The sequence below is a fragment of the Bacillus rossius genome, chromosome 1, assembly GCF_032445375.1.
Source record: "Bacillus rossius redtenbacheri isolate Brsri chromosome 1, Brsri_v3, whole genome shotgun sequence".
NCBI lineage: Eukaryota > Metazoa > Arthropoda > Insecta > Phasmatodea > Bacillidae > Bacillus > Bacillus rossius.
Window position 1 is genome coordinate 279,602,195 of NC_086330.1, and position 26,451 is coordinate 279,628,645.

Consider the following 26,451-nt stretch of genomic DNA (forward strand, 5'->3'; position numbering starts at 1 on the left):
GCGTTCGTACGAGCCGTACAAACCGCCGACGCGTACACCCAGGAGCTGGTCCGTAAGTGTGGCGAGGGTACCGTGGAAGGGTACCGTGTCGTAGACGGATGTTTACAAGCCCACCCGGCGGGGCAACCACAGGCAAGATGGCGGACGTACGCACCGCGGGGGGCACGACGGGACATCTTCTCCATGTTGCACGATAATAAGTTGGCAGGACACCCCGGTACCGATCAGACACTACGAGCAATACAGGAATGGTTCCACTGGCCGGGAGTAAGTAAATACGTCAGGGACAATGTGCGCAGCTGTAAACACTGCCAGCGGCACAAGACCCGCCGGCCGGACGGGCGCGAACAACAGGTACCCCGGCGGCCCACAGAGCCCTTCCACACAGTGGCCCTTGACCTCATGGGCCCATACCCCCGTACCCCGCGGGGCAAGAGGTTCATCCTCGTGGTCACCGATTGCTTCACCCGGTGGGTAGAGGCCTTTCCGCTGGCAAACTGCCGGGCCAGCACGATTGCCAGGGCATTGGAAACTGAGTTCTTTCCCCGGTGGGGTTACCCCCGGGTGCTCCTGTCTGACAACGGTACGCAGTTCGCGGGGCGCAAGTGGAAAGCCTTGTGCCAAAAATGGCGGGTCATAATACATACGACCCCTGTGTACCACCCCAGAGCGAATCCCACGGAAAGGCGCAATCAGGAAATTAAGGCCCAGTTGCGTCTGCGACTAACAGAGGACCACACCACCTGGGACGTTCATCTTCCGGACATTCTATATTGCTTGAGGCGCAGGGCAAATGAGGCTACCGGCGAGACACCAGCCACCCTAGTACAGGGGCGTAATCTGCCACTTCCAGGTCAGTACCGGGTACTGCAAGTACGGGGGGAGCAGGAAGAGGTCACGCCTGACGCACGCGCGGAGCGCACGGAGACGGCCCGGGATTCGGCGCGGCGCAGACAGGCGGAGTATCAGGCGCGCATCACGCCGGCATCCACGTCACCACCCCCGACACTGAATCCGGGGCAACTAGTATACGCCAGGCTACACCCCCTCTCCGCCAGTGGGCGGAAGTATTGCGCGGGGCTGGCGGCGAAGTGGGTGGGCCCCGTACCAGTGGTACGAACAGCCGGCACCACAGCCGTATTGCTACGCCTACCCACTGGCCGAGTGGTTAAATACCATAGGGACACGGTGAGGTTGGCACCGGCAGAAGAGGGGACAGACGCGGACGTACCGAGCCACGAAGTGGAGTCACCGCACATAGAATCCCCCAACCCAGATAGCGACAGTTCACCGGAATTCGCCGTGCTCCCAGAAGAGGACGGGCCGGGCCCCGAACCAGGGACGCCGCCGACCGCCACATCAACAGGCCCGGCCGCGGACCAAAGAGCAAACTCCACACCCACTAGCGGCGCAACGCCGGGATTCGCCGGTTTTCCGGAAACACCAATAATATCACCCGTCCGACAGGCAGGATGTACCACCCAGGCGAGACGGCTGTTCACGGAAAGCGTGGATGAGGACTTCTACGGGTTCGAGGAAGGGGAAGATGTAGGGGGCACGGAGACGGGTCGTCTCCCAAACCCACTTATCTGGCACCCAGACGATGAGGGGGAGCGGACAGACAGTTCCCCATTGGAGGAGCCGAAGTGGCCCTTTCACTACTCACTGGCCGACTCATCCTTCCGGGTAGTGGTGGAGGAACCCGCGGATGAGACACGCGAGGAGGGTGGAACGGGGGAGGGAGAAACGGACCGGCAGGACTCGGGGCATGGGTACAATCTCCGCCCACGCCAAGCGACGGCGCCACCCCGATGCTGCGTCGTGGAGATGACGCACCACGGCCCGGCCGGCGCAGATGTAAACACCGGGGGCCACGCCCACCCAACTGTCAACGGCGCGCGGCCATATCGAGCTACTTTCGGGGGGGGCAATTGACATCGTCCGGGGCTACGCCCAGCTCGATATGCCATCACACCCCACCACTCCACTCCTTCCCTGGCGTTTGAATCTCCCGCCGACATGTGTGTGTGTGCGTGTGAGAGCGCCGCGAACCACAGGAAGAGGGCGCAGTAGAATCAGTGCTTCGTACCCCTAAATTATTAGTAATTGGATGTTTGTAATTCGCTTTTCTTTTTCACCCCTGTTATTTTTATAATATTTGTCATTTCAATAATTAACGTAAAGTTTAAGTGTATTGATGAAATATCCTGCAGGCCGCCAGAGACGTAGACTTGCCGAGGCCATAATGCAAAACCGATCTTCATCTTTTATTTATAACTATATAATAAATTTCTAATGTAATTCTTATATTTTATAATTATATGTAAGAAATTAAAGAATAGCTTTTAGGGTTTTCTTGAGTAAGCCTTGGCGCAATACGGCCCGAATAACGGTACCCTCCGTTTGGCGCGCTGCGTCATTGTCTAGCCACCCCGACGGCCATTGCTCGCCCCAGTCGATCTCTAGCGCTCACCGAGGTAGGAAGCACGCCGCACTCCGGGGACTTCAACTTTGATATTCAACTGATCCGGTAATTCTGTAAGTAATCTAAAACGTTTTCGTATATCCCCGGGGCCTACCTCGGGAGCAGACTGCTTGATTAATAGCTGTTAACTCCGGTAACGGGACTTGAAACCTTCGCGAACATTCTAGCACGGCCACGTGGTGGCCGGCCTCACCTAAGCCTATTGCGCCGTAAGGCTTTTGACTGTTAAACGACGAGACTAGGAGTGTGTAAGGAGTTATCGTGTCTATGTGTATGCAGGGCCAATAAAAACCCGGATCCGTACCTTGTGTTGTGATTGGCCACGTGTGTGTTACCCGAGTACCTAGGGGCGTGTGGGACGCCTTAAGAGCCCACGGTAGGGATTAAAGCGTGCCCGACGCTGAGAGCGGGCTATAGGTCTGGTTATTACATAGGCAGTATTAGGGGGAAACGAGTCACGTCTCCACACGGGCGACGTCACGCCCTGGGATCGGAGTCTTGCCGGGTCCACGTGCCCCTACACGTGGTGGCGCCCATTAAATTACAGCCTAACATCCGAACAACAACCCCCGGCCACGTCAATATTAAAAAATGTAATAATACATGGAAGCTAGAGGGACGATTTAAAAAATCTGGGACATGATTATAGTCTTATACACAAAGATAAAGTGTCATAATATGACAGCAATCCTTAAAATTAAATGCTCTTCATTCCAACTCCTGGAGGAATAATTTTTTTCTTGCCTGAAAATGTTACATGAAATAATGTGTAGATTATGAGATTCACGTTGTAGTCAATCCTGTTATTAGTTTTGCAAACACAAACAGCTGCATTGCAGATGACATTAAGGGAAATGTTTTTTCTTGAAAACTTATTATTTGAAGTGATGGAAAACAAAACTGAGACATTAAACACACAAAAGAGAATGGAAAGTTAAAAATTCCGCTGACGTAAGTACACACCTGGAAAACATTTTTCTCATTCACAGTGAACAAACAGTTTCTACCAGTTAATTCATTAGTTACAAAGTAGGGATTAACATAATTAAAATTTTAGTGAAACATTGCAAAGCAACTCGGAGATGGATTAAGGCCCATGTGAAACTTGGCGGCCATGTGGGACGCTAGAATGAAGATATGAATCCACCTGAAAGTAAATGTGGGAAATGGGGGTGGGGGGGAGGAGGGAACAAAATTGACTTCTGCATTTTATCAAGAAGTTGTAATCCGTCTCTGAAGTAATGCATAAGGCTTAAGAAGACTACAGTTGACTCTTGACTAATTGAACGTGAGCCAATAAATTTCACTACTACAAGGAGGTGGAAGTGAACCCACAACCCTCCCCATGCTGAGCAAAAACCTTTGCCAGGCACAGCCAATGAGGACCTTGAAATGTTTAGTACACCCAATAATAAAATTGCACTGAAGCTTGGATAATATTTAGCTCTGAAAGTGAAGTAAAAATGCTTAAAAAAAACATCTCACTCACCTGCAATCACACTGCCACCCTGTTTGTTCTGCTGCTCCACAAAGTGTTTGAAAGCTTCTGGCAATGTCATCTCACAGGACACAGGACTGCCTAAGGGGGGGAAAAAAACTGAATTGTAAGACAAAACATTTATTTTGTAATTTTTTCACTCTCAGAAAATGGAGTACATCTTAAAATTGGTGACACCTTACAATCTCCTTAATTTTTTTTCATTGCAAGATTAGGTTATTTATTAGGATTTTTTTATTTAGTCTTTGAAACAGTGTGGCTACCCACATACGCACCCAGGTATAGTTAGACCCTTAGCCTAAGCTACAATATTGCAGTAGCAAACACATAGCACCGCCTTGAAAATAAATACCATATTCAAAATATGTCGATAATTTTCTTCTTCTTTTGAAATACATATCAAAAATAATCATTAGATATTTTGTACCGCTGACGTGTTGCATGCTGCTTGGCCACAAAAATAAGTTACAAGTTTGAGGGCGTACCGATGTTGAGGTGAGAATATCAGTGGAAATTAATGGGCGCCACCACGTGAGTGGGCACGTGGACCCGGCTGAAAGACTCTAACTCAGGACGTTACGTGGCCCGTGTGCGGCGAGATATTAGCCCTCCAGATGTTATACGCAGCTCCTGTCCCTAACTAAGCCCGCTCTCAGCGTCGGGCACGCTTCTAATTACCGCAGTGGGCTCTCAGGGCGTCCCACACGCCGCTGACCAGGTTAGGGACCCATGTGGCCCCCCGAACATAAAACACGTAACACAGTTAATTGGCTTTTATTCTACTCACGGTACACGTCCTTACACAATCCTCCACTGATACAACTATAAAACGCCCGAGGCACGAATCAGATTAGGTGAGGAGGCGAACCACACACGTGGCCGCCTCAAGCCGTTACTTAATACACCGATGAGATAAAAACTCCGAAGAGTGAATAATTATTACTTAAACAGTCTCTCCGACCGAGAGAGGCCCTGAGGAGGAAAAGAAAGCGATTTGAATAAATTAATTTACAGAATTACTAATCGGTGAACCAACGGTGATGTCCTCTGGGTGTCTGCAGAGACGTCCGCTCTCGGCCGGCTGTAGAAGGAGACTGGGCTGAGCTCATGGCTTGCGGGTGGCAACATGGCGCCCTTCGCGCCGAACACAATTACCGTTACAACTTTGGTGTAGCGTGCCCCGGGTTACTATTAGAAAATACATAAATCCTTTTACAATAATTATTAAATTACTTCCATGTCCAGACCGTCTGTAATAATTACTTATAAGTAGTGTTGTGCGAGATCTCGAACCTCGAGAAAAACTTCGAGAAATATTGCATTCTCGAACAGCGAGCGAGAAAAATAATTTCTCGAAAAAAAACGAGAATTTTTTTTTGGTACCAGTAACAACTCAATTTGGTATGGAAACAAAATTTGATATTGATAGTTGTATTTTTATATGTTAAATATTACATACACACTGCTATTATTTTAGTTTAAATGTTTTAAAAATACCAAACGCGCCTGCCTGTTTGGACGAAAAATGATTTGGCGGAACACAAAGCAAACATGATGCAATCATTAAGATATATTAGACTAGCCGATAGTCAACCATCCAAAACCTTTATCAATAACCGAAACTGTGAATAAAAACTGTCATATGAAATTCCAATTTATCCTGAAAGAAAAACTGCCGTATTTAATTTTTAAATTACGTAAGCGTAATACATAATAAAATACGTTCGAACCTAACCTACAAAATTGGTTTAGTTTACATACACGTTATTACGGTAAAGTTAATAAAAGCATTACCTTTAATTTAGTCATAATATTTTGTTCGGTAATGTTTAATAGCATACTGAAATGTTGATTATTACAGCAAAATACAAAATTTACTTTTTAACGAACAAAAGAGAATGGTGGTCATGCTGCCAGACCGAGTCTGCTTCGCTGTTCCGTTTCTTATTTCAAAACCAATAAAAGACTGCGCAAGTCATGTGATTATTAAATGAACTGGAATGTAAAGGAATGGATTGAACACGCAGAACAATTCACGCCCTTGTATTATGTAAAATTACGTGAATGTGTGTTGACGTCCCTCGGCTTCTGGTCCCTATTTCCCTGTTTACTAGAAATTCCTGTTATGCCCGTACTGCTCTCGTCGGAGAGGTGTGGGTCCAGGCCGACGTGGCCAGGACCGGGAAATGTGGGACCTGGAGGGATGGGGAGGTAGAATGACAGGTAGATCGAAAGGACCACTCGATGTTAATCGTTCCACGAGCTCTTTTATTGCATTCAGAGAGCTTGCCGCGGCCTGGCGGATCCGTCGCGGGGTGCGCGCCCTTCCCACGAAGACCCGGACTCCCGGAGACCGTCCCGTACGGCCCACTCGTCCCGACGCGTACTGGCAGTTCTCCCACATAACAAAGTTCCTGATAATCAACTGCTTCGCAAAGGCACGTGACACGTGCGCGGCTCTTACGTACTGACTCGTAACGTCGGTGATGGTTCAGCAATGAGTAACTATGTCCCTCACAAAGACACGTGATGCATGCGCGGTTCTTACATACTGACTCGTAATGTCGGCGAAAGTTCTGCGATGCGTAACTATGCTTACGCATCCTATAATGACCGACTCGTGACGTAACTCGTAACTCGTAACTCGGACACCCAATCGCGTGGGTGGCACAACGTAGGCAGCACGGCTGCTGCGAATGCTTGTACTGTGGCGGTGTCGCCGGACCGTGAGCTTGATAGACCCGTCTCGCGATCAGCGCGGAGCGGAGCGCACGTCCGCCGCTGCTCGAGTCCTGAGTTCAACTGCTCTCCCCCGCCCGCCCGCGGGCCGTCGCGCGCGGGCAGCGGAGGAGGGGAGGGGGAATCGGTCGGCGTGGGAGAGCGCCACCCCTCGCGATGCGGATGAGCGCCAGGCCGCGCTTACATATAGACACTGCGACACGTTTACGAAAATTACAAGATTATAACACGATAGTTAATACATTACAGTTACATTATTTACACTCTTAAAAAGTCACGGTCATTGGGGAAGAAATATATACACACAGAAACATTTACACATTAACACTGGCTCACTGGCGTGCTAGGGCGCACGCGGGTGCGTCCCTGGCCGATGCACATCACTGAGGGTTCACTGGGGGGAAAACAGACCCCCTCAGGTCCGCGTCGGTGGCCAGGTACGGCCTCTGTAACTGGGAGGGTACGACGACTGTCGTCATAGTGTTCAAACCCGTTGAAAAGGCAGAATAAATAGTATGTTTATCCCATTTCCTTTTCCACATTTGTTTCACTCAGTTGTAAGACGTCACGAGTAATGAATCCCGCCAAAGCCTCCCTTGTAACAATTTCTTTGTTTTCATTACAGTACCAGAGTTTCCCGTTTACGCGAGCTACTCTGCGGGTATGAATAAATAATGTGACGCCTGTAAAATGTTATTAGGAATATGAGAATAATTTCCCAATACTGCTTTATCTCTAACTGCGGCGTAACCAAGTGGAAAAAAAAGTGTTGCGGGAATATAACAGTTTAACAGAAGTAAACTTTGTTGTCAAATTAAACTTTAATTTTACGGTAAAATGGAAGATGTGGACATATCAGTGTAGCAGTTTTACACAAAATGTGGCGATAAGTCAACGGGAACCACAATTAACATGTTAGCTACTAGACTTTTACCTAAGTGAGTGAATGTTTATTTATAATTTAGTGTATGCTTACATAACGTGTGGTAAATGTCAGTTGTACACAGGCAACTTAATTGACATTTTATATGATAAGCAACAGTTTTATGTACAGAACAATATATTTTGAAAGTGATATCTACAGTAAATCTTGATTATTTAAAAATTTCTCATTCTCGTCTCGTTTCTCGCGAGAAAAATATTTTCTTTCTCGAAAATTTCTCGAGGCCTAAATCTCATTCTCGCACAACCCTACTTATAAGCATAAAACAGGGTTCAAATGAGTTGCATGCTAGTTCCTCCGTCGCCCGCTAGGGAGCGTCCTTGTTCGTGCTTGGACTTATTAAATAACAAAAGATCATGAAGTTATTAATTAAAAGACACTCACATGCATAGCCATCGTTATACTGTTTTAGGGCGGAAAGAAAAAGGATTACAATATTAATTAATGTATATTAGGGGTGTGGCGCACTGCAGCTAAGCGCCCTCTTGCTGTAGTTCGTGGCGCGCAGTTTGAATCGCACACGGCTACGTACGTTACGACACAAATGCCGGGTAGGAAAGGTGGTGGGAAAGGGAACGGAGGATGATCAGGCTCGTGGGGCGGAGCCCCGGCTGACGTCAAGTTTGACAACTCTTTTTGCATAATGCAAATACTCCATTCCTGTGTGGGTGCTATTTTACAACGAAGGAGCTGCTATCCAGTTGTGTAAGTTTGATTTGCGTGCATATGTGCCCTGCCAACGCTGACACGAATGCAGCCTATCCTTAACTCTTTTTTTTTAGAAGCTGCGAAGAAAAAAAACACTGCAAAATACATAAAACTCTAGGAAATGAAAATAATTTACAAGCCTTTCTTGGCGACCAGCCACGGTTGCAGAGAGGGAGAGGGAAAGGGGGATATATCTACCCTGAAACTATGAAAGAAAGAAGGAGATCTCAGTAAAGGCAATATGTTATTTTAGGAGTTGGAAGCTGAACTGCTCCAACAATCACAAGCCACATAAGCAGTGATCCATGCTGAGAATGATAATGTATGTAACTGTCCAAATTCTTGTTGATGTATGTATGTGTGTGTGTGTGTGTGTGTGTGTGTGTGTGTGTGTGTGTGTGTATGTATGTATGTATGTATGTATGTATGTATGTATGTATATATATATAAATAAATAAATAAAAAATCAGTAAAAGCTGTTTCGGTGCTTCTAGCTGTTGTAAATGTGATAGTATTTTATTATTTTGATACATATAATTTTAACTGCTATCAGAAGTTATTTTTATATATTGGATTTATTACCTTACTTATGCAGAGAAATAGTTATTGCAGTTTGGAGATGTTATGTATAGATTCCAGTAGTAAAATATGAGTTTATTATATGAAATTAAGGAACGTATATACTATTACAAAACCAACCAACTATAAAAAAAATTATAAAAATTAACAATTACTTTACTACACGTAAATCACAGATTTAAAATTGCAAAAATTACAATAACATTCAAAATATTGCGTGACCTGATATTCACAGAGCGGACCATGGAGCGAAAGAGGACACGTGTTGCTGTCAAAAGTAAAATAAAGAAAAAAAACATTTATGCAGTTTTGAAACCAAATAATTCAAATGTGTTAGCAAACACTGCACGTTTGTAAACTTATAACTGCTACATTGGTATGGCACAGTTTTGATAGTACATCTTTCAGTTTCCTAACCACTACATTTCCACTCTCATGTATAATATAGTTTGAAAGTATTTTATATATTAGGTCACGTTTGGTTCACACAATAGGTCTATTAATATAAATACAATAAATTTTGCCACAATAGAGAATAAATTGTTTACAATTAAAGTTTTACAGAGTCCCGTCAAATCATATCTGTGAAATATTAGGAAAAAATATTCCAATGTTAAATATAGTTCAAAGGAAATGGAAGAGTTTTCGTCGATTAGCTTCTTTCTATCTTCAAAATACAACGACTTACTGTCGCAGACACCAGTTTTGTGTTCTGCGATAGTTGGGACATCTAGGGGGCAAACTCTAAACTCATCGTGGAATACTGTGCCTGACGTCTAGCGGCGTAATGCTGAACTCACACATCATGTGTTCGTTGGTTCAACTACACGCGTCGGTTAAATGAACTCAAGTAATTTAAATTCTGTACGGTATGTAAACATGTAAGCAACTTAGAAATGTTCAGGATACTTCATTTAAATTGTGTGCAAAGTAAAAGCCTTGTACAGTTTTTATAAATACCTAATATTTAATTTTAAAATTTTCTTAATAAAAATTTTATAAAAAATAATTTTTTTATAATTTTTTTTTTATCATATTTTAAAAATTCAAAGCTTTCTTTACAAAACTATGTCTATTACGTTTGTTTACCTACAATGATATTCATGGGAGAAATAATTTCCCTGGTGGCTGCAAAACTATGGATCTTAGCCTTAAACCAAGTATAAATTTAAGCTTTATTATTTATTGTTGTATTGTGTTTATTTTTATTATTATTTCTTATAGTTTTACCTAATAATGTTATGATTTCAGTGTAAGTATAATGTAATATTGTAGTCTGTGTTAGTTTTTTTTTTTGCATTATATATTTAACATTTATCATACCCCAGAAATGGAGTCAAATGATAAGTAAAATAAAATTTTAAAAAAATTAAAAATACATATACTTTAAAGTGAGATCCTGTAAAGTAAGGTACTTTGCAAAGCACATAAAAGTATTGGAAATCAATGACCTATGACGACAGAAAGAACCCTAGTGTTTACGAATAGTCACCATTCATGTTGAAAATCTTGAAGTACTTCTGAAGGCGCGTGACGCACGCTTTGCAGTGATCCGCGCCCGAAGCACTTGCCGTGTCCAAAAAGTCCACATTGAACTGCCGGCTGAACACCTGTGAACATGGCCAGACACATGCAAGTATGAATGTACACTACTCATTTTGAGCTGGAAATACTCTTAAATTTTTAAAAATGTGATACCCTGCAGGCAGGGGGCAATTGGTATTGAGCTTTTGTGTTTTATGAGAGGAACATTAAATATATAAACCATGGCCGAAAAGATACTACCGCTGTACGATAACATTGCAAAGCTTGGCACATTTTTCATTTTTGTTGGCCTCTCAATCAAAATATCAGTTTCCAATGCGTAGAGGGCTAGTTAATTCATATGGTGAGGCACCAAGTTTCATTAGTCTCTTCATTTCAGGTACAGTGACAGTATGATAAAATATGTTTTTCTCAGGATCTTTTATACTGTTTTATATCAAAACTTTTTTATTCAAACTGCCATTGAACAACATGATATTATTCACTTTTTTTGTTTTTAATTTTAGGTGAAATCCATCACATAAGGCTAAGCATTCAACAAATTTACTAGCCTCTTGCACAAAGGGTTCCAGTTATCAAGAGTTACAGACAAAAGATACGGAAAATTTAGAAGATTACAACAATTTTGAACAGCTTTAATATTTTATACTAAGGGAGAATAGAATATTTGTTCTGCGATCTCATTTTTCTGGTTTTAACAAAAATTGTTTTAGACAAATGTTTTTGATACAAAAAAGTTATTTTGATACAAAATTGGCATTTCGACAGTGGGCATGTTGTTTGTTTGCCCTAAATGCCATTTGTGATGTGAAATTTTTTTTAAGGCCGTTCATACCTGAAAAAAACTCAACCCCGCAGCTAGTCTTAAAAGCTTTTACGTGAAAACTGCATGCCCCCAAGCATTAAATTACGAGAGTAAATGGTTTATAACAGTTCATGTGCAACCTGGCTGTGCCCGAATAGGTTTGGTTATGCTGTTTGTACGAGCAACTGGCGTGCATATAACTGCGGCCCTTCTAGCAAGACTTCTGCTCTGTTTTATATCAGCGATTAAAATAACTTTTATGGAATTTTATACTGTGCTTACTAAGGAAGTTATCAATTTTTTGTCCTTCAACCCCAATATTATTTATTTCTTTTAATGATTGCATGCATTTAAAATTGTTTGAAACAAAGTCTCCAAAAAAAAATGTTAAAAAACTTTATAGAAAAAGCACATGAAAGTCAATCCTGAGAATGTTTATTGTTGTGTCTACCATTAAAGCTGTTATTGTTATCAGTGGGTCCGTAGTACACAGCTAACCATACCAGAGAACTCATAACAAGCAAACTTTGGAAAATTCATTTTCACAGTAATCATTGTGAAACAAACACATGTCAGCATAACATAGGGAACATCAGACATTGCTGATATGGAACAAACCAGAAGTTTTGCTAGATGGGCCCCAATTATATTTACGCCAGTTGTTCGGTACGAACAGCATAACCAAACCTATTAGGGCACAGCCAAGTTACACATCAACTGTTATAAACCATTTACTATCGTAATGTAATTCTTGGGGGCATGCATTTTTCGTGTAAAAAATTTTGAGACTAGCTGCAGGGTTGAGTTTCTTTCAGGTACGTGCCCACTGTGGAAAGGCCAATTTTGTATGGAAGCAAATGCGTCCTGAATGGCCCGGCCAAATAATGTGACATCGTCCCGGGCTGCGCCCTTCTGAGCCCGATGTGCCACCACCTCCCCCCTTCCAAGCTGCGAGCCCACCCCTTCCACCACCACCCTCTACGACCCCGGCGTTTAACCTCCCACCGAAGTGTGTGCGCGAGCGTGTGTCGGCCCGCGCCCACTGATGAGACAGTGCTCTGTCCCTAGCAATGATACATATTCTACTAAAAAATTGATTGTCTGCAAAGTCTGTTTACGGACGATAGTTTAACGTGACAATGTCATAACAAAACATTGATGAAATGATTGCATACTTTTATGAATAAAATTGAATCATTTATATTGAATTATCACTATTTTGTATGGATACAAAGAAGGAGTGAAATGAAATCTACAATTTAATTGATAAATTTACTCTTATTTGCACTCATAATTCAAATATGTTTATTACTTTAACGAAGAGATTATTTTAACTTTAACTTTTATACATGTGTGCTATTTAACTTGAAGATCGTCGAGAATGTTTTAAGCTTTTTCGCAATTACACATTTAACGACAAAGTTTGTTCATCGTGAAATTAAATGTAGAATTTAATAAAAAATGCCCTTGCAGTTAATAAAATAAGTATTAGCAAGTTTAAGAATTTAGATGATACAAATTTACACCCATGTATTAAATGGGTTCCCACGCTTTTACACTAAACAGTTTTCTTGACTTTTTTTTTTCCATGTACAACAAAATATTTTTTTCCCCCGACCTAGAAAGACAAACAAAGCAAATTCATGTATTCTCATGTTATTCATGTTGTAAATAAACTTAGAATACGAAACTTGGACACAAAATTTAACGTAGAATTCTTCAAAATAATATACTCATAAATAAAATATTAGCTTCAAGTATCAAAATTTTAGGGAAATCACAAACATAATTTCTGCACCCTGCGCTAGAATTCGCTGCCTGAATGTAAACGTTGCTTGCCACCATCAAGTGTAGATTAGCAATTAACATCACGAAACAACTGAAAATTTTAAATTATTAGAAACAGCTCTGATAAAACCCCAGCTTCGAACCTAATTTTCAACAAAGAATTGTATTAAAATTCTGCACATCTTATTTGAATTCACTATACAGTTAATACTAAAAAGTTTCTGCACACATTAAAAGTTATACTTCTATGGCATTACTAACATATTAACCTGAAACATTTTAAAACACATATTATAACACTAATTATATGATTATATATTTGTTTTTGCTTAAACGTCTGAAATCAGTCTGTAAATACCTACTTCATACAAACAAACCTTAACCTTTTTGAACAGATTCAACATTATTACTATATAATATTATTGTACTAAATTACTTTAAATATTTAAAAAAAAGTTTTTCCAGTTATTTGGTTGCCGCTGGGCTACTAAACCTATTGGAACCTTACAAGGAGAACATGTATTATCATTGTAATGCCAGTAATTACTTTTTACTATGATTATTTTAATTTAACAAATATAGTCCATGGTAGGTAAACTAACATAAAGTTTCATTTGGCACACCAATATATTTAGTATGTCCCCTAATGTTTACAAAAGTGACTATATACGGGTTTATGTTGCTACATTGTGTCCGCCATCTTGATGACTTCCAACACTGTGGTTACACATTTATGTTTATTTTACTTCCTTTCTATTGATGAAATTACTCCTACCAAATGCTGTATATCGAGAGCTAAGATGTTTACACATCAATAAATATATTAAACTGCATACAAATACTTATCAAAACATTCCAATGACACAAAATTTCAAAAAAACTGTAAAATTTTTTTCCAAATAATACACATTTTAAGCGTTATCATTACCATCAATGCTATGCAATCAATACTGCCAGTCTGAGATGTAAAACCACTTTATTTGAAAAATTTCTGCAATGATTCATTATTGATTTGACCTAATGAATGACTATCTTCATTTGATTATCTTAAAATCGTTAACTCAGTACAGTTGATTCGTTAACTTTTTAATGTGTTGATTTGTGAAGGAAACAGATACGTTTTCAACTATTCATAAATTTATGACTAAAATACAGAGTAGTTTTAATTTTAAGGTATTAAAGAGACACACTAATGTTAAAATGTATGAACTCAGTTTGGTACTTAACATTTTGTTTATTTCCATGTGTTATCCAAGTTTTTAAAACACCTTTTCAATTCCCTGAGTTTCTCTTATTTTCCACTTTTTCTCTATCTGGAGGAACCCTGATTATCTGGGACTTGAACCCAGAACCCCTCGCACTTAGAGTCGGCGTGCATCTGCCTGCGCCATGGAGGTCAGCCGCTGAGCCAACATTTTGCACTTCAACAACTGAATAAACTATAGGAGAGTCAAACATGCAAATATATTTTTGGAATACAATATTTGGCAGTTGTTTGAATACTGTGAGATGTAGCCTACTAACGTTGAAATCCAAGCTGAACATCAGTACACAGCTGTTCCATGTCCCTTTAAGGTTCTCATGAGCGGTCAGAAGGTTGATATTCTCAATAACACAGCGTTTGTGGATTACAAACAGCCAGGGGCCCTTAAACAAAACAACAAAATAACGATGAGTAAGACAATCCCATATCCCCAACCAGCAGTGGCGAGGCGTGAGGTTTACATGAGGGGAAGCAACAACTCCGTTCACATCAAAACATGATTGGGGGGGGGGGGGGGGGGGTCCGGGGGCCCTCCCCTGGGAAAATATGGATTTCAAGGTACAAAATGGTGCTATTTAAGTAGTTTTCTTAACTGAACATTGACTATTCCACAGGTAGAAAAATTGACATTTTTTTTAAAAATAAATTATTTTTGAAAAATAATGTTTGACTTACATTATTCTGATAGTAAAATACCTACTCTACATTACTTATATACTAAGTGCCAGTGTAGTATCATCGATATCTGGTACAAAATATATAAACAGACAACACATGGCAAAGTAAGTACTTAAAATAAAGAGAAGAACCTCATAAAAATGTACTAGAATAGTACAAATTAAATCTTGGTATTTTTCGTACCAACACAAAATAAATTATCTTCATACGTGATCAGAAACTCGGTTAACTGGTACGTGTACCAAGAAACTGGCATGTCAATCATTCCTGAAATGCCAAAATTTTTTTTCCTAGCCTAAATTATTCTAAGTGTGTAAGGGGAGGGTCCAGGTTAGGGGAGGACCTAAGTGTGTCTCAGGCCGAAGCCTATACACACTACCATGCGGTTTTTAACCATGCAGGACAAGGGCGCGTGCATCGTGTGCTATTGGGGTTTACTGGCCAGCCATGGCTGCGATTGGCGCCATGACTGACGCTCCATTGGTCGTCTAGCTTAAAAGCTAGCTAATGTGACCCAGGTAAAACCTGCATAGACACAGGGAGAACCCTGGGCCAAGGTCATGCGGGGAACAATTATCATGCATTAAGCAAGCAGGTAACTACTGGACAAGAGGGAAGAAGGGTCCAGGTAAGAAGAGTTGGAGGGGCTGAAAAATCAACCATGCTGGAGTTGGGTGCTTGGGCCTTGCGGCCCGCATTTAAATGTTGGGTACTCCTGGGTTATTATTAACCAGGGGCGCATGCGCCCCCAGGGGCGGGTGACTTCACTCGTCAGCCCAGCCCAGCCCAGCCCAGCTGCCCAGGCAGCCACAGTTAAACCAGATGTGGGCAGACGAGCCAGTAAACCGGCTCGAACTGCGGGCGCATGGGGTAAAAGGCAGCATGACATTGCGCCATTTTCATCTTCCTTCTTCCAGTCAACAGCCAACAACCTTTCAAGCCAGGGTGGGGGTAAGTCGTTCAGGCGAATTAAGTATCTTGCGAGTCGGACCCTCTTGTCCTCCAAAATCCCAGGACGGTTGAAGGTCGCGCCACCCAGGCTACCACTGGCTCCAACAGGGCCCCAACTTAAAGGCGCCGCCATCTCTTCCTTCAGAGTTACGATGCTGTTCAGTTCCGTTGAGCGCGTGGAGTTCACAGCTCCGCAATTTCCAGCCCGCAGTTCGTCTACACTTCGCATCTAGGGCACATCGAGCTCCCCTGCAGTGCCTTCGCCGACGGAACTGCTTTCTGCCACGCGCCGAGCTGCATTCAGGCTACCTTTCACCCCGATAACCGTGATAACGACTCCACAGGCCGGCCATTGGTCCGCGGACTGCTATTGGTTATTCACAGTCACCCCAGCGAGATTGCAACTCTCGAGCTGGGCTCCCGTATCCGCCACCCGCGGGACGCGGTCGGTAGTAGTTGGCACTGCTAGGCCGCCTCCTGTACGCCCACAAATCCCCCACGCACTGCCAGCCAACAGCCCGCGAGAGAAATGTGCGCGCCCCGAGAGACGACCGCCGACTGAAACGCGACCTCGCCACCTGCCCTGCCGAACTGTAGCGGACATAGCCGAAGCAGTCGGCGGAAGAATTCCACCGTCTCCTTCGGCCATGTTCGCTTCAGTTCGGCAAGAAAGCGCTACCTTCGTAGCTTCTACCACGTGTTTTTACAGCCAATCCCCTCCCTGAACCTTTGTACCATGCCACCCCCCCCTTCCGAAAGGAAACTACTGCGGCAGCCTTCCTGCTGAAAGCGGTCCTACCAGTGCTTCTAAACCTAGCAACACTTCTAAAACAGCATGTTTTGTGTGTCAACAAGTTCTTTTCTTATAGCGCACAGCGCACAGTACTGGGTCCCAAGAAGATAGTGTAAAAATACATATACCTAACTGCACGAGCCAAAGTAAAATACTATTCTGAATAAAATATTTATTTTAAAATTACAATGTCTGGAAACTGCCTGGGCAAGCACTGCTTGCCTTAATTGCCCTGACGAGATGCCACTGCCAACCAGTGAAACTTTTCCTTAGGATGCTGCTAAGAACATATATCTTTTATAAAAGATCAAGGAGTGCTCTTCAGGAAAAATTCTGCTAAAGTCACAAAGTTTCTAATCTGCAAACTTGGAATTTGCAAACAATTCTGTCAATGCTTATAATAAAGTAAAAAAAAAAAATTGCAAATGACCACGAAATTATTGTAATAAGTTTGCCAAGAGCTGTGTTTACTGTGTAGTTGCTTGTTTTACTCAAGGTCTGTTGATCATTGTATGAATTTTTTTTCCTTTAATGTAAAATATTTTTTTTTAAACAGATTTAATCTACATTTTAAAATTATTAACTAATTACAGACAATTAATTCAATGAAGTAGAAAAAACAAATATTAATTTTTTGCAGCTACTACTGATGAGAAAACTTAAAATTTAAAAATCTGTTCCAAAAGAGCCTATTTTCATGTTAAAAGTTGATTAAAACTAAGTACATGAATAATTGCCAGTCACCTCTAGAGACAAGCACAGGGTCCCGCTGATGCTCCCGTCGAGGGTTAGCCCTGGCTGTGACTCCAAGCCTAGGAGCTGGTACTGCTTCAGGTGCCAGGTGGTACCTGCGGCAAAAACCATAATTGTGATGACGTAAAGCAATCTAAATGTGTACACGGAGCACTGGGTGCCACTGTTGGCTCGACAGTGTTTACCACCAGTGTCGGAACTACTTCGGTAAAGCCACATTCATGTCACTACGTTTTTATCCGTCTGTCAGCCAGCTCGTCAAGCCTTGCATGTCCATCGTGACAGTTTCCCAAATCAATGCTGCAACAACCATGACACGTGACTGCAGGAAGGTAAACTTTTTTAATATTATAAAGTTTTCTGCTTACTGCACGCATATATAAGCGTAGGCCACCTAGTGAGATGACTTGTGATAATTAACTCCATGCGCAAAACCCTTTAGTTGCACAACATGTGGCGAAAACTGCAGATTTGCTCCCTAGCATAGCAGCATTTCATGTAAAGCTGATGACTTAGAGAGGTTTTCTTCATACTGTAACATAATTGATGACCAATCATTTTGTCTTTTGATGCATGTGATAGTCACGGTGGGTAATGATGTGTCTGATATTGATTTTACAAAGCATATATTGTGTGGATTTGTGTTACTGAATGTTTAAAATATGTTAAAAAATTCAAGGTGCATCACATATTTTTCTCGATGAATGTTAATGTTTGCTATGTAATACATCAACTATTTTATCAGAAATTTACAGTTTTAATTAGTGGTTAGGTTAGGTAAATTAAAATAACCAAAACCATGAAAATGGTGGGTTGGATTCAGTAAACTATATATAAAAAAAGTCAAATTGAGTGAATGGTTGTTTAGGCTTAGTTAGCTGAATTAAAAATACTATAAACTATGTGTGAATTGTAAGTTATATTAGATACATTATAATAGGTAATTCATAACCAACCATTCAGACAATTTCATATTATTTTTAATGTAGCTAAACTAACATTATTTGACAGTATTTTTAACGTACCTATTCTAATCTAACCTACCATTCTCATATTTTTCTCTATTTATAATGTAACTAACATAACCTATCAGCTATTTAAAAGGTAAATTACTGCTAAACTACTTGAATATCACAATACCCTTTACAGAATAGCTACTGGTAGCAATAGAATGTAGATAATACCATTTTAAGATTAATTTTTTTTTTTGCATGAAGCCACACTTGTCTAGTATTACCAAGATCATAACTAAATTAATGTGTTAGTAATAGGTCAATGGCATTTAAAATAGTTTAAAATTGCGATAGGCATGTAGTAATTCTCACAAAATTGATTTCATTATTCCACTATACAAAAGAAAAATTGGTAGTTATTAAGAGCTTAGAAGTAAAGAAAAATTATGTGATGTATCAAATTAAAAATTAGTAAATAATAATGGAATTAAAAAAAAAAAGCTGTAACATATTTTTAATAGCTATTTGAAAAATATTTCATTTCATTATTTTTATTGTTTAAAGTAAGTTTTACTACTAAATTTTCTTCGACTACATCTGTATCAATACCATCAAGGTTCTCCCCCCCCCCCCCCCCCCCGCCACTTTCGGAAGCCACTTGATTTTCAAAAATGCCCCTTTTTTTTTGTATTTGTAGTTAAAAAGTAGTAGGTACTCAAAAACTTATTTTTCTTTTTTTTTGAGAATAAGTATCGATTGTCAACATTTACATATTATTACAATCGCTCAACTGCATCATCATAAAAAAAAACGCTTTGCATTTTGTCAACAGTACATATAATCATTACAATATTACATTCCATTTAAATTTTGAAATGTATGTACCTTTTTCCATATGAGTCATTTTAACAGTACAGTATTACCATAATATATAATATTTACACTACAGATACACAAATTTATAAACGCCTGTCCTTACTGCCGACTCTCGAAGCTACTGCTGAAAAATTCTATTTTCAAAGTTTCAAAAACAGAATACCAACTTCCGTATCTTTACGCGCGAGAATCCGCATATAGCCAACCGTAAAACGTAGAATCAATTGTCTTCCGTTACATTTGCATTTTATCACAACAATATAAATCAACGAACACATATAAGTACAACAATATCAATATGTACAAACTAGGGAAAAACCTTCATGATCATATTTCGATTTGGAATGCACCACCGTGTGATAACGAAAAAAAAAAAAAAAAATAGAGCACCATGTAACTCAGTACACATGATATAAGTGAAACTTCTTTGGCAATTCAAATCTCGACCCATAAGGGGTAGGGGTAACACGGCAGAGAGAGAGAAAGACTGAAACAGAGCAAAATTGAAAGAGGGAAAGAAGACAATTTTCTAAATAAATATTAATTAACAAAATTATTACTCATATCAAATTAACTGCTCAGGATATCAATAATCAATAATGATTAATTAAGAATAAATGTTACTCACTTTTGAAATATCCACACCTTAAAGAAAAACTGTAATATTACTGTTTCTTCAAACAATTCTGCCATTTGGAACACGGCAAATCTCTGATCGAAATATGAAATTCATAACAGGTATCTATTGGGAAATGCAGGGACTGGTTGAACAAGGTGGTACGCTGGTAGCAAATATAAAATTCAAGGCACTAGCAGGTGACTGTATAGGATACCAATATCTACTTTCTGAAACAAGTGCATGAGCACACTCTCTGTCTGTTATGTACAGCACTTGTCCGCCATCTTCCCAGACTCAGAATCGCCAACATCGGAAAACCCAATCGCTAATTCATCTATACTACACTCCTCCCTACTAAATTAGTTTTTTCCCCCCCAACCGCACTGTTTATCACTTCTGCTCACTTCAGCACCTCCCCTACCATTGTTGCCACTGCTTAGGGGGGCGCCTCACCCTCCCACTGCACCTTTGTGCCAACAATTTCGGGGTGGGTAAAACTGCCATTTCTTCACCGAAGCCCCTAAACTCTTCCCCTTCACTATCTTCTACTGTGCTCGGAGCTTCGCTTGGTCCTTCTTCTATCCGGTTCTCCACTGCTCCTTCTGCTGCTGCTGCTGCTCTCGTTGCCATTGGTCCCCCTGGTGGAGATGCTGCCCCCACTTCTCCTCCCCCTGGATTTTCCTCGGTCCGGTACCACTCACTGCCCCTGCTGCCCCCTTCCGGCTTCGGAATTGTATCTCCTCTTGCAAGTGACTCCTCCTTAAGTGATCCTGATGGCAAAATCTTATTATTTCCCCTACTTTGACTCTATATGTAACCATGCTCACCACCTCTACAATCTTTCCCAGTATCCACCGAGTCTGTTCTCCTCTGACGCACTTTACCCACACCAGATCGTGTACACTAAACCTGAGTCCTGGCCCTCCTCTCAGCCTACTTGGCTTTTTATGATATTCCGGCAAGTTTGGTTTCACCAACAACAATTGTGTACGAGGCTTCCTTTTTAAGAACATTTCCGCTGGGGTCTTCCCCATGGTGGTGTAGGGTGTGTTGCGATATGCAAATAACCACTTATCCAATGTATGCTGCAGGGAGAGTGTCCCTCCCGTTAGACCATTCTCCACTGCTTGCTTCAGAAGGGCTGTTTTTACTGACTGCACTGTTCTCTCCGCTGCTCCATTGGATTGGGGGTGGAACGGTGGTGTCAACTGCAGGTTGATGGCATTTGCCTTGCAAAACTGCTGAAATTCCTCCGAGCGAAACTGAGCCCATTATCCGCCACCAGGTTTTCCGGCAAGACATATGCTGCAAAAGCCGTTCGCAACTTTTCAACTGTTTTCTCTGCCACCGTGCTCTGCATTGGCCATACTTCCACCCACTTAGAATAGGCATCAACCAAGATCAACAACCTTTTTCCCTCCCTTTCAGCAAAGTCCACATGCACTCGTTCCCCCACTCGACAAGCTTCCGGCCAAGGCACCCAAGACTTCTGTGGTATGCTATGCCTAGTTAGTTGGCAGGCTGTGCATTTCTTTACTGTATTATCAATCTCGTTATCCATACCTGGCCACCAAACATAACTCCTAGCCAGCATCTTCATCCGCACTACTCCCGGATGACCCTCATGCAACATCTGCAACACTGTTTCTCTCAATACTTGTGGAACCACAACCCTGTCTGCCCACATAATACAATTATCTTCTATCGCTAACTCATCCCTTCTGGTGACATAAGGTTTCATACTTGCCGCCTCATTATGCTGCGGCCATCCATACATAGTATAGTTTTTTACCCTTTTCAAGACTTCATCCTTTTCCGTTTCCTTCGCAATCTCCTCCGCTTTGATTGGGATGTCCCGTTGTACCAGGAAAACTGTTTGTTCCACTGACTGCTCGTAGGCCAGTGGTAACCTTGACAAAGCGTCCGCATTACCCATGTCTTCTCCTTTTTTGTATTCTATTGAATAGTTATAGGTCGTCAGGAGAAGAGCCCACCTCTGTAACCGGGCTGCGGCCAAAGATGTAACTGCCTTCTTTGGTCCAAAAATCGTTCTCAACGGGCGATGATCCGTATACAGCGTGAAATGGTGACCATATAAGTATTTGTGGAACTTCTGTACTGCAAAGATGATGCTCAATGCCTCCTTCTGCAATTGGCAATAACCCTGCTCCGCCTTGGACAGTATTTTAGACGCAAAGCAAATGGGCCGTTCTGTGCCATCTGGCATCCTGTGCGACAACACTGCACCCACTCCATATTGTGAGGCATCACTAGCTACAATTAGTGGTTTCTGTGGGTCAAAGGGCACTAACACTGGAGCCTGAAGTATCCATTCCTTACTTTCCTCAAAAATTTGTTGACAGTTGGCATCCCATGTCCATGCTGCTCCTTCTGCCAGTAAATTGTACAGCGGTTTCAGCTTGCCTGACATTCCCTGAACAAATCTGGCATATAAATTGATTAAGCCTAAATACGCCTTCAACTGTGTCACCATGGTAGGTACCGGTGCCTTTTGAATTGCCTCTTGTAGATCGTCCACTGGCCGAATACCTTCCCTACTTATAACATACCCCAAAAATTGAACTTCTTCCTTCAAGAAATGGCATTTTTGTTTCTTAACCTGTACACCCTGTTCTTGCAACCTCGCCAACACTGCTTCTAGTCGCTCCAACTCCTCCTCCACTGAACCCCCCGTAATCAGAATGTCATCGAGATACACCACCATTCCTGGAATACCCTGTAACATCTGCTCTATCACCGCTTGAAATATACCAGGAGCACTCGACAAGCCAAACGGCATCCTACGATATCTATACAGGCCCCTATGGGTGTTCACTGTCACCAATTCCTGTGATTCCTTCCCCACGACCAACTGCTGGTTTGCATTAGACAGATCCAGTACACTAAACACCCTACCATTAGCTACGGATGCAAACACATCATCAATGCCTGGGAGTGGCTGGCGTGTTAGTTCAATTCTAGGGTTCACAGTCCCCTTAAAATCTGCACAAACTCTTACCTCGCCGTTCGCCTTTGGGACAATGACCAGTGGGCTCGCCCAGCTGCTGTATTCCACTTTGTCCAATATGTGCTGTTTCTCCAAATTCTGCAGCTCCTTGTCCACCTTGTCTCGAAGTACAAATGGTACAGTCCTTGCCTTGAGGAAAACTGGTGAGGCCCCCTCCTTGAGTGTAAAATTAGCCACAAAATTTTTAATTTCTCCAAACGCCCCACTAAATATTCCCGCATACTTATCCAGCAGCCCCCTTAGCACTTCCTCCTGTACCCGCCCCAGATGTCTCTGGCTAACACTCACTGCACAAATACCGTTCCAGTCCAACTGAATATGACCTAGCCAATCCCTTCCCAATAGTGATGGAAGCCGCTGTTGACCCAAGTACACCACTAATAGCTGAAGTCGGCTCATCTGTTCCTTATATTCCACTTCCACTTGAGCACCCCCTTTCACTGGTAGGTCATCCCCAAAATATGTCCGCAGCTTGACCTTCGATTTACTTAACTGCAAGTTTGGCCAGTTTGCTAAGTATGTTTCATTTGACACCAACGTTACTGCCGATCCGGTATCCACTTGCATCACCAGTGGTTTACCTTCCACCCTAACCAGTACCTGGTACCCCACTGAAGCCACCCCCTCCGGGTGCTGTATGTTAAACAACTCCATCACTTCCTTGCTATGGCCATCACCCCCTCTGTTCCCCTCAATGGGCACCCTTGAGTCTTGTTTTGCCACCCCCCACACTGCTGCCACCTTCTGCTTGCGACATTTCTTAGCCAAATGTCCTACCTTTGAACAGGTGTGGCACTTGTATTGTGAGTATGGGCATGTTACCGCTATATGCTCCCTACTACCACACCGATAGCATTCCCGTTGACCCACACTAGTTCCAAATGCTCCCGTCCCCGGCTGATGTTTTTGTTGCACCCGCACTTTATACACATCTTCCGACGATGCCTGAGGCCCGGAATTGTTGTTGTGACTTTGAGGAACATGGAACAGTTGCTGTTGTTATTCCGCTTGCTCTAGTGTCGTTGCCAATGCATAGGCCTGGTCCAACGTGTATTCTGCTTCAATTAACTTTTGTTGGATATTTTAACTGCGCAAGCCGCTAACAAATTGGTCCCGCAAAGCCTCCGGCAAAAACGCGCCAAAATTGCATGTTTGTGCTAAGTGCTTAATGGCTACTGAGAACTCGGATATTGATTCATTTCCTTTTTGAATACGCCCATGGAATTTGAACAGTTCTGCAATCACGAGTGTCTTTGGGCTATAATGAGTTTTCAATATTTCTTCTAGCTCTACGAACGACTTATCTCCCGGTTCACTTGGAGACACCAAATCACACAAAACCCCGAACATCGTCTTCCCGATCACAGACAACAACACCGCCACCTGTTTCCTCTCTGGCACCGAATTCGCGTCAAAGTAGTGCCGTAACCTCTTCAAATAGGTCCCTATAGTATCTGAACGTTCATCGAACTCGTCCATACGTCCAAACGAAGCCATTCTTCCGAGAAACCACGAAATTATTATAAAAAAACCACCTCGTCGCCAATGTTATGTACAGAGCTTGTCCGCCATCTTCCCAGACTCAGAGTCGCCAACATCGGAAAACCACTCGCTAATTCATCTATACTACACTGTCTTATTCTTTCGTTCACCTATCTCTCTATTTTTGGGGAGGGGGGAGAGACGAATCATCGCACAAAAATAATTAAAACGACCTCAGCAATGTCTATAGTATAGTACTCTCTTAATATATCTTTGGCCAAGTACCTATTCTTTGTCCTTTTCGCATAATAAACGTTTCACAACAATGCTTCACATTGCATTGCATTGCATTTCATTAAATTTGGCCTTGAAATTTTACTCTTATTGCACCCACAGAAGTTTCACTTTAAAAATTATGTGAACTCGTTAGAATTATTTGTTGTTTATGTAATGCTCCAGTCTTTTCTAATTACTGCTCATCGTCTCAATAAACTAGATTTGGAATAGTCAACTGGCGGATGCAGGAAGGGGATTTGAAAAATTAAATAAGAATGTGCATATTAAAAAAAACTTAAGTCAACAATAAGGGCTATGGGCAGTAGTTCACTATTATTCTCAACATTATGGTTTGCGATTCCAGGTGCTGTAACAGCTTACCTTGATGTTGTACCTCCTGGCAGGATTGGAAGCCTGGTATCGACCCCAGCTGTAACCATCATCAATGGCAGAAGACACTCAGCCTTTTATTTTTAAATATTATGGTGCTATTGTTCATTAATACCCTAAGCTGAACTGTAAAGTCACCATCATTAATTCAGAAAAGTGCAATTTAATATTGGGTAAATAAAAACTATCAAGGAAAATAACTGAAATGTATTTTCTGGGACAGTTTTGGCATGAAGGTGATGTTTACCCCTCTCTCCCCCTTTTCCAATTATACACGATATTTACTGGCAGTCTAAGTCGGATACATACTAACCTGGAGTGGATGTGTGTTCCATAGGGACCTACAGTTTTGGACTTCAATATTCATAATTCTGATAAATATTAGCCATCCTGAAAACCTCTTTCTTTACCTGCATGACTTTGAGTCTTCCTATACGACCCCGAGTCAGGTAAGGTGCAGGACATTTCAAAGCTGCTTAAACTTCACTCTGCCCTGCAACCGCACTGCTGAGTTTTAACATATGGCACTGGCCCCCTCCAGGAAAAAGTCGAATAAGTTAATAAACCGAGCATATATCTGCCGGGAGCCTCAACATAATCATTAATGTTGTGTCATGGCTCCAGACTTCCGAGCCAAACCCTCTTTAGTTGCATTTCTGATTTTACAGTACTGGCTGGCTGCAGCAATCTCTCACTATAAAGAGACTGCTGCTGCATGTTTTAAGTGTAACCTGGAATATTTGTGTTAAGTGTCTTATGTGCTCATATGCAATGCCGCTGTAAATTGTCTTTTGTAAAAAGTTAATGTGGAAATGCCCTGGGCAGTATGCAAAGCACGGGTCCCAATACTGTCTGCCACTGTCACAGGCGATCGCAACACGTGTTGCGTAAAAGTTTATAGTTTTAAAATTGTCTTCAACATCATGGGAACCATATAAATTACAAGTAATTTATATGTTATTTTACAGCCATACCTATACCGACTGACAGCATTTGAAATTTATATTAGTGCTATCTTTGATGATACTGCCGCATCCGAGGAGCAGAAGGAGCATCCTTGTAATCTTTGCTTCAGTCTAGTGCAACCCACCAGTGAGGTCAGATACTGTATTACGTAGCTATCAACAATTGTTTGTTTAAACTGATCATTAAACACAGTACCGTCAGTTGGGGTAACATTGGCCCTTTGAGGGTAACTTTGGCCCAAGACAAAAATAATGTTAAATCATGTTACAACTCTCCAAAATATTTATTAGATGATACATATGTTACATATGTATCATCACATCTAATAAATA

General features: G+C 41.9%; 1 protein-coding gene across 2 annotated transcripts in view; it reads right to left on the reverse strand.

Moving 5' to 3' along the window:
* Positions 1–19,507, reverse strand: part of LOC134530099 (uncharacterized) — a 34,851-nt gene extending 15,344 nt beyond the window's left edge. Inside the window, exons 1-5 of one of the 2 annotated variants that reach the window (XM_063364695.1) lie at positions 19,368–19,507; positions 17,521–17,624; positions 14,615–14,737; positions 10,445–10,562; positions 3,975–4,064 (exon numbers count right to left, since the gene is read on the reverse strand). In XM_063364695.1, the coding sequence (XP_063220765.1) occupies positions 3,975–4,064; positions 10,445–10,562; positions 14,615–14,737; positions 17,521–17,624; positions 19,368–19,386 (454 nt within the window). In that variant the 5' untranslated portion in view covers positions 19,387–19,507. The remainder of the gene's footprint in view (positions 1–3,974; positions 4,065–10,444; positions 10,563–14,614; positions 14,738–17,520; positions 17,625–19,367) is intronic. The other variant, XM_063364704.1, reaches the window with a different exon arrangement.
* Between the last annotated feature and the right edge of the window lie 6,944 nt (positions 19,508–26,451).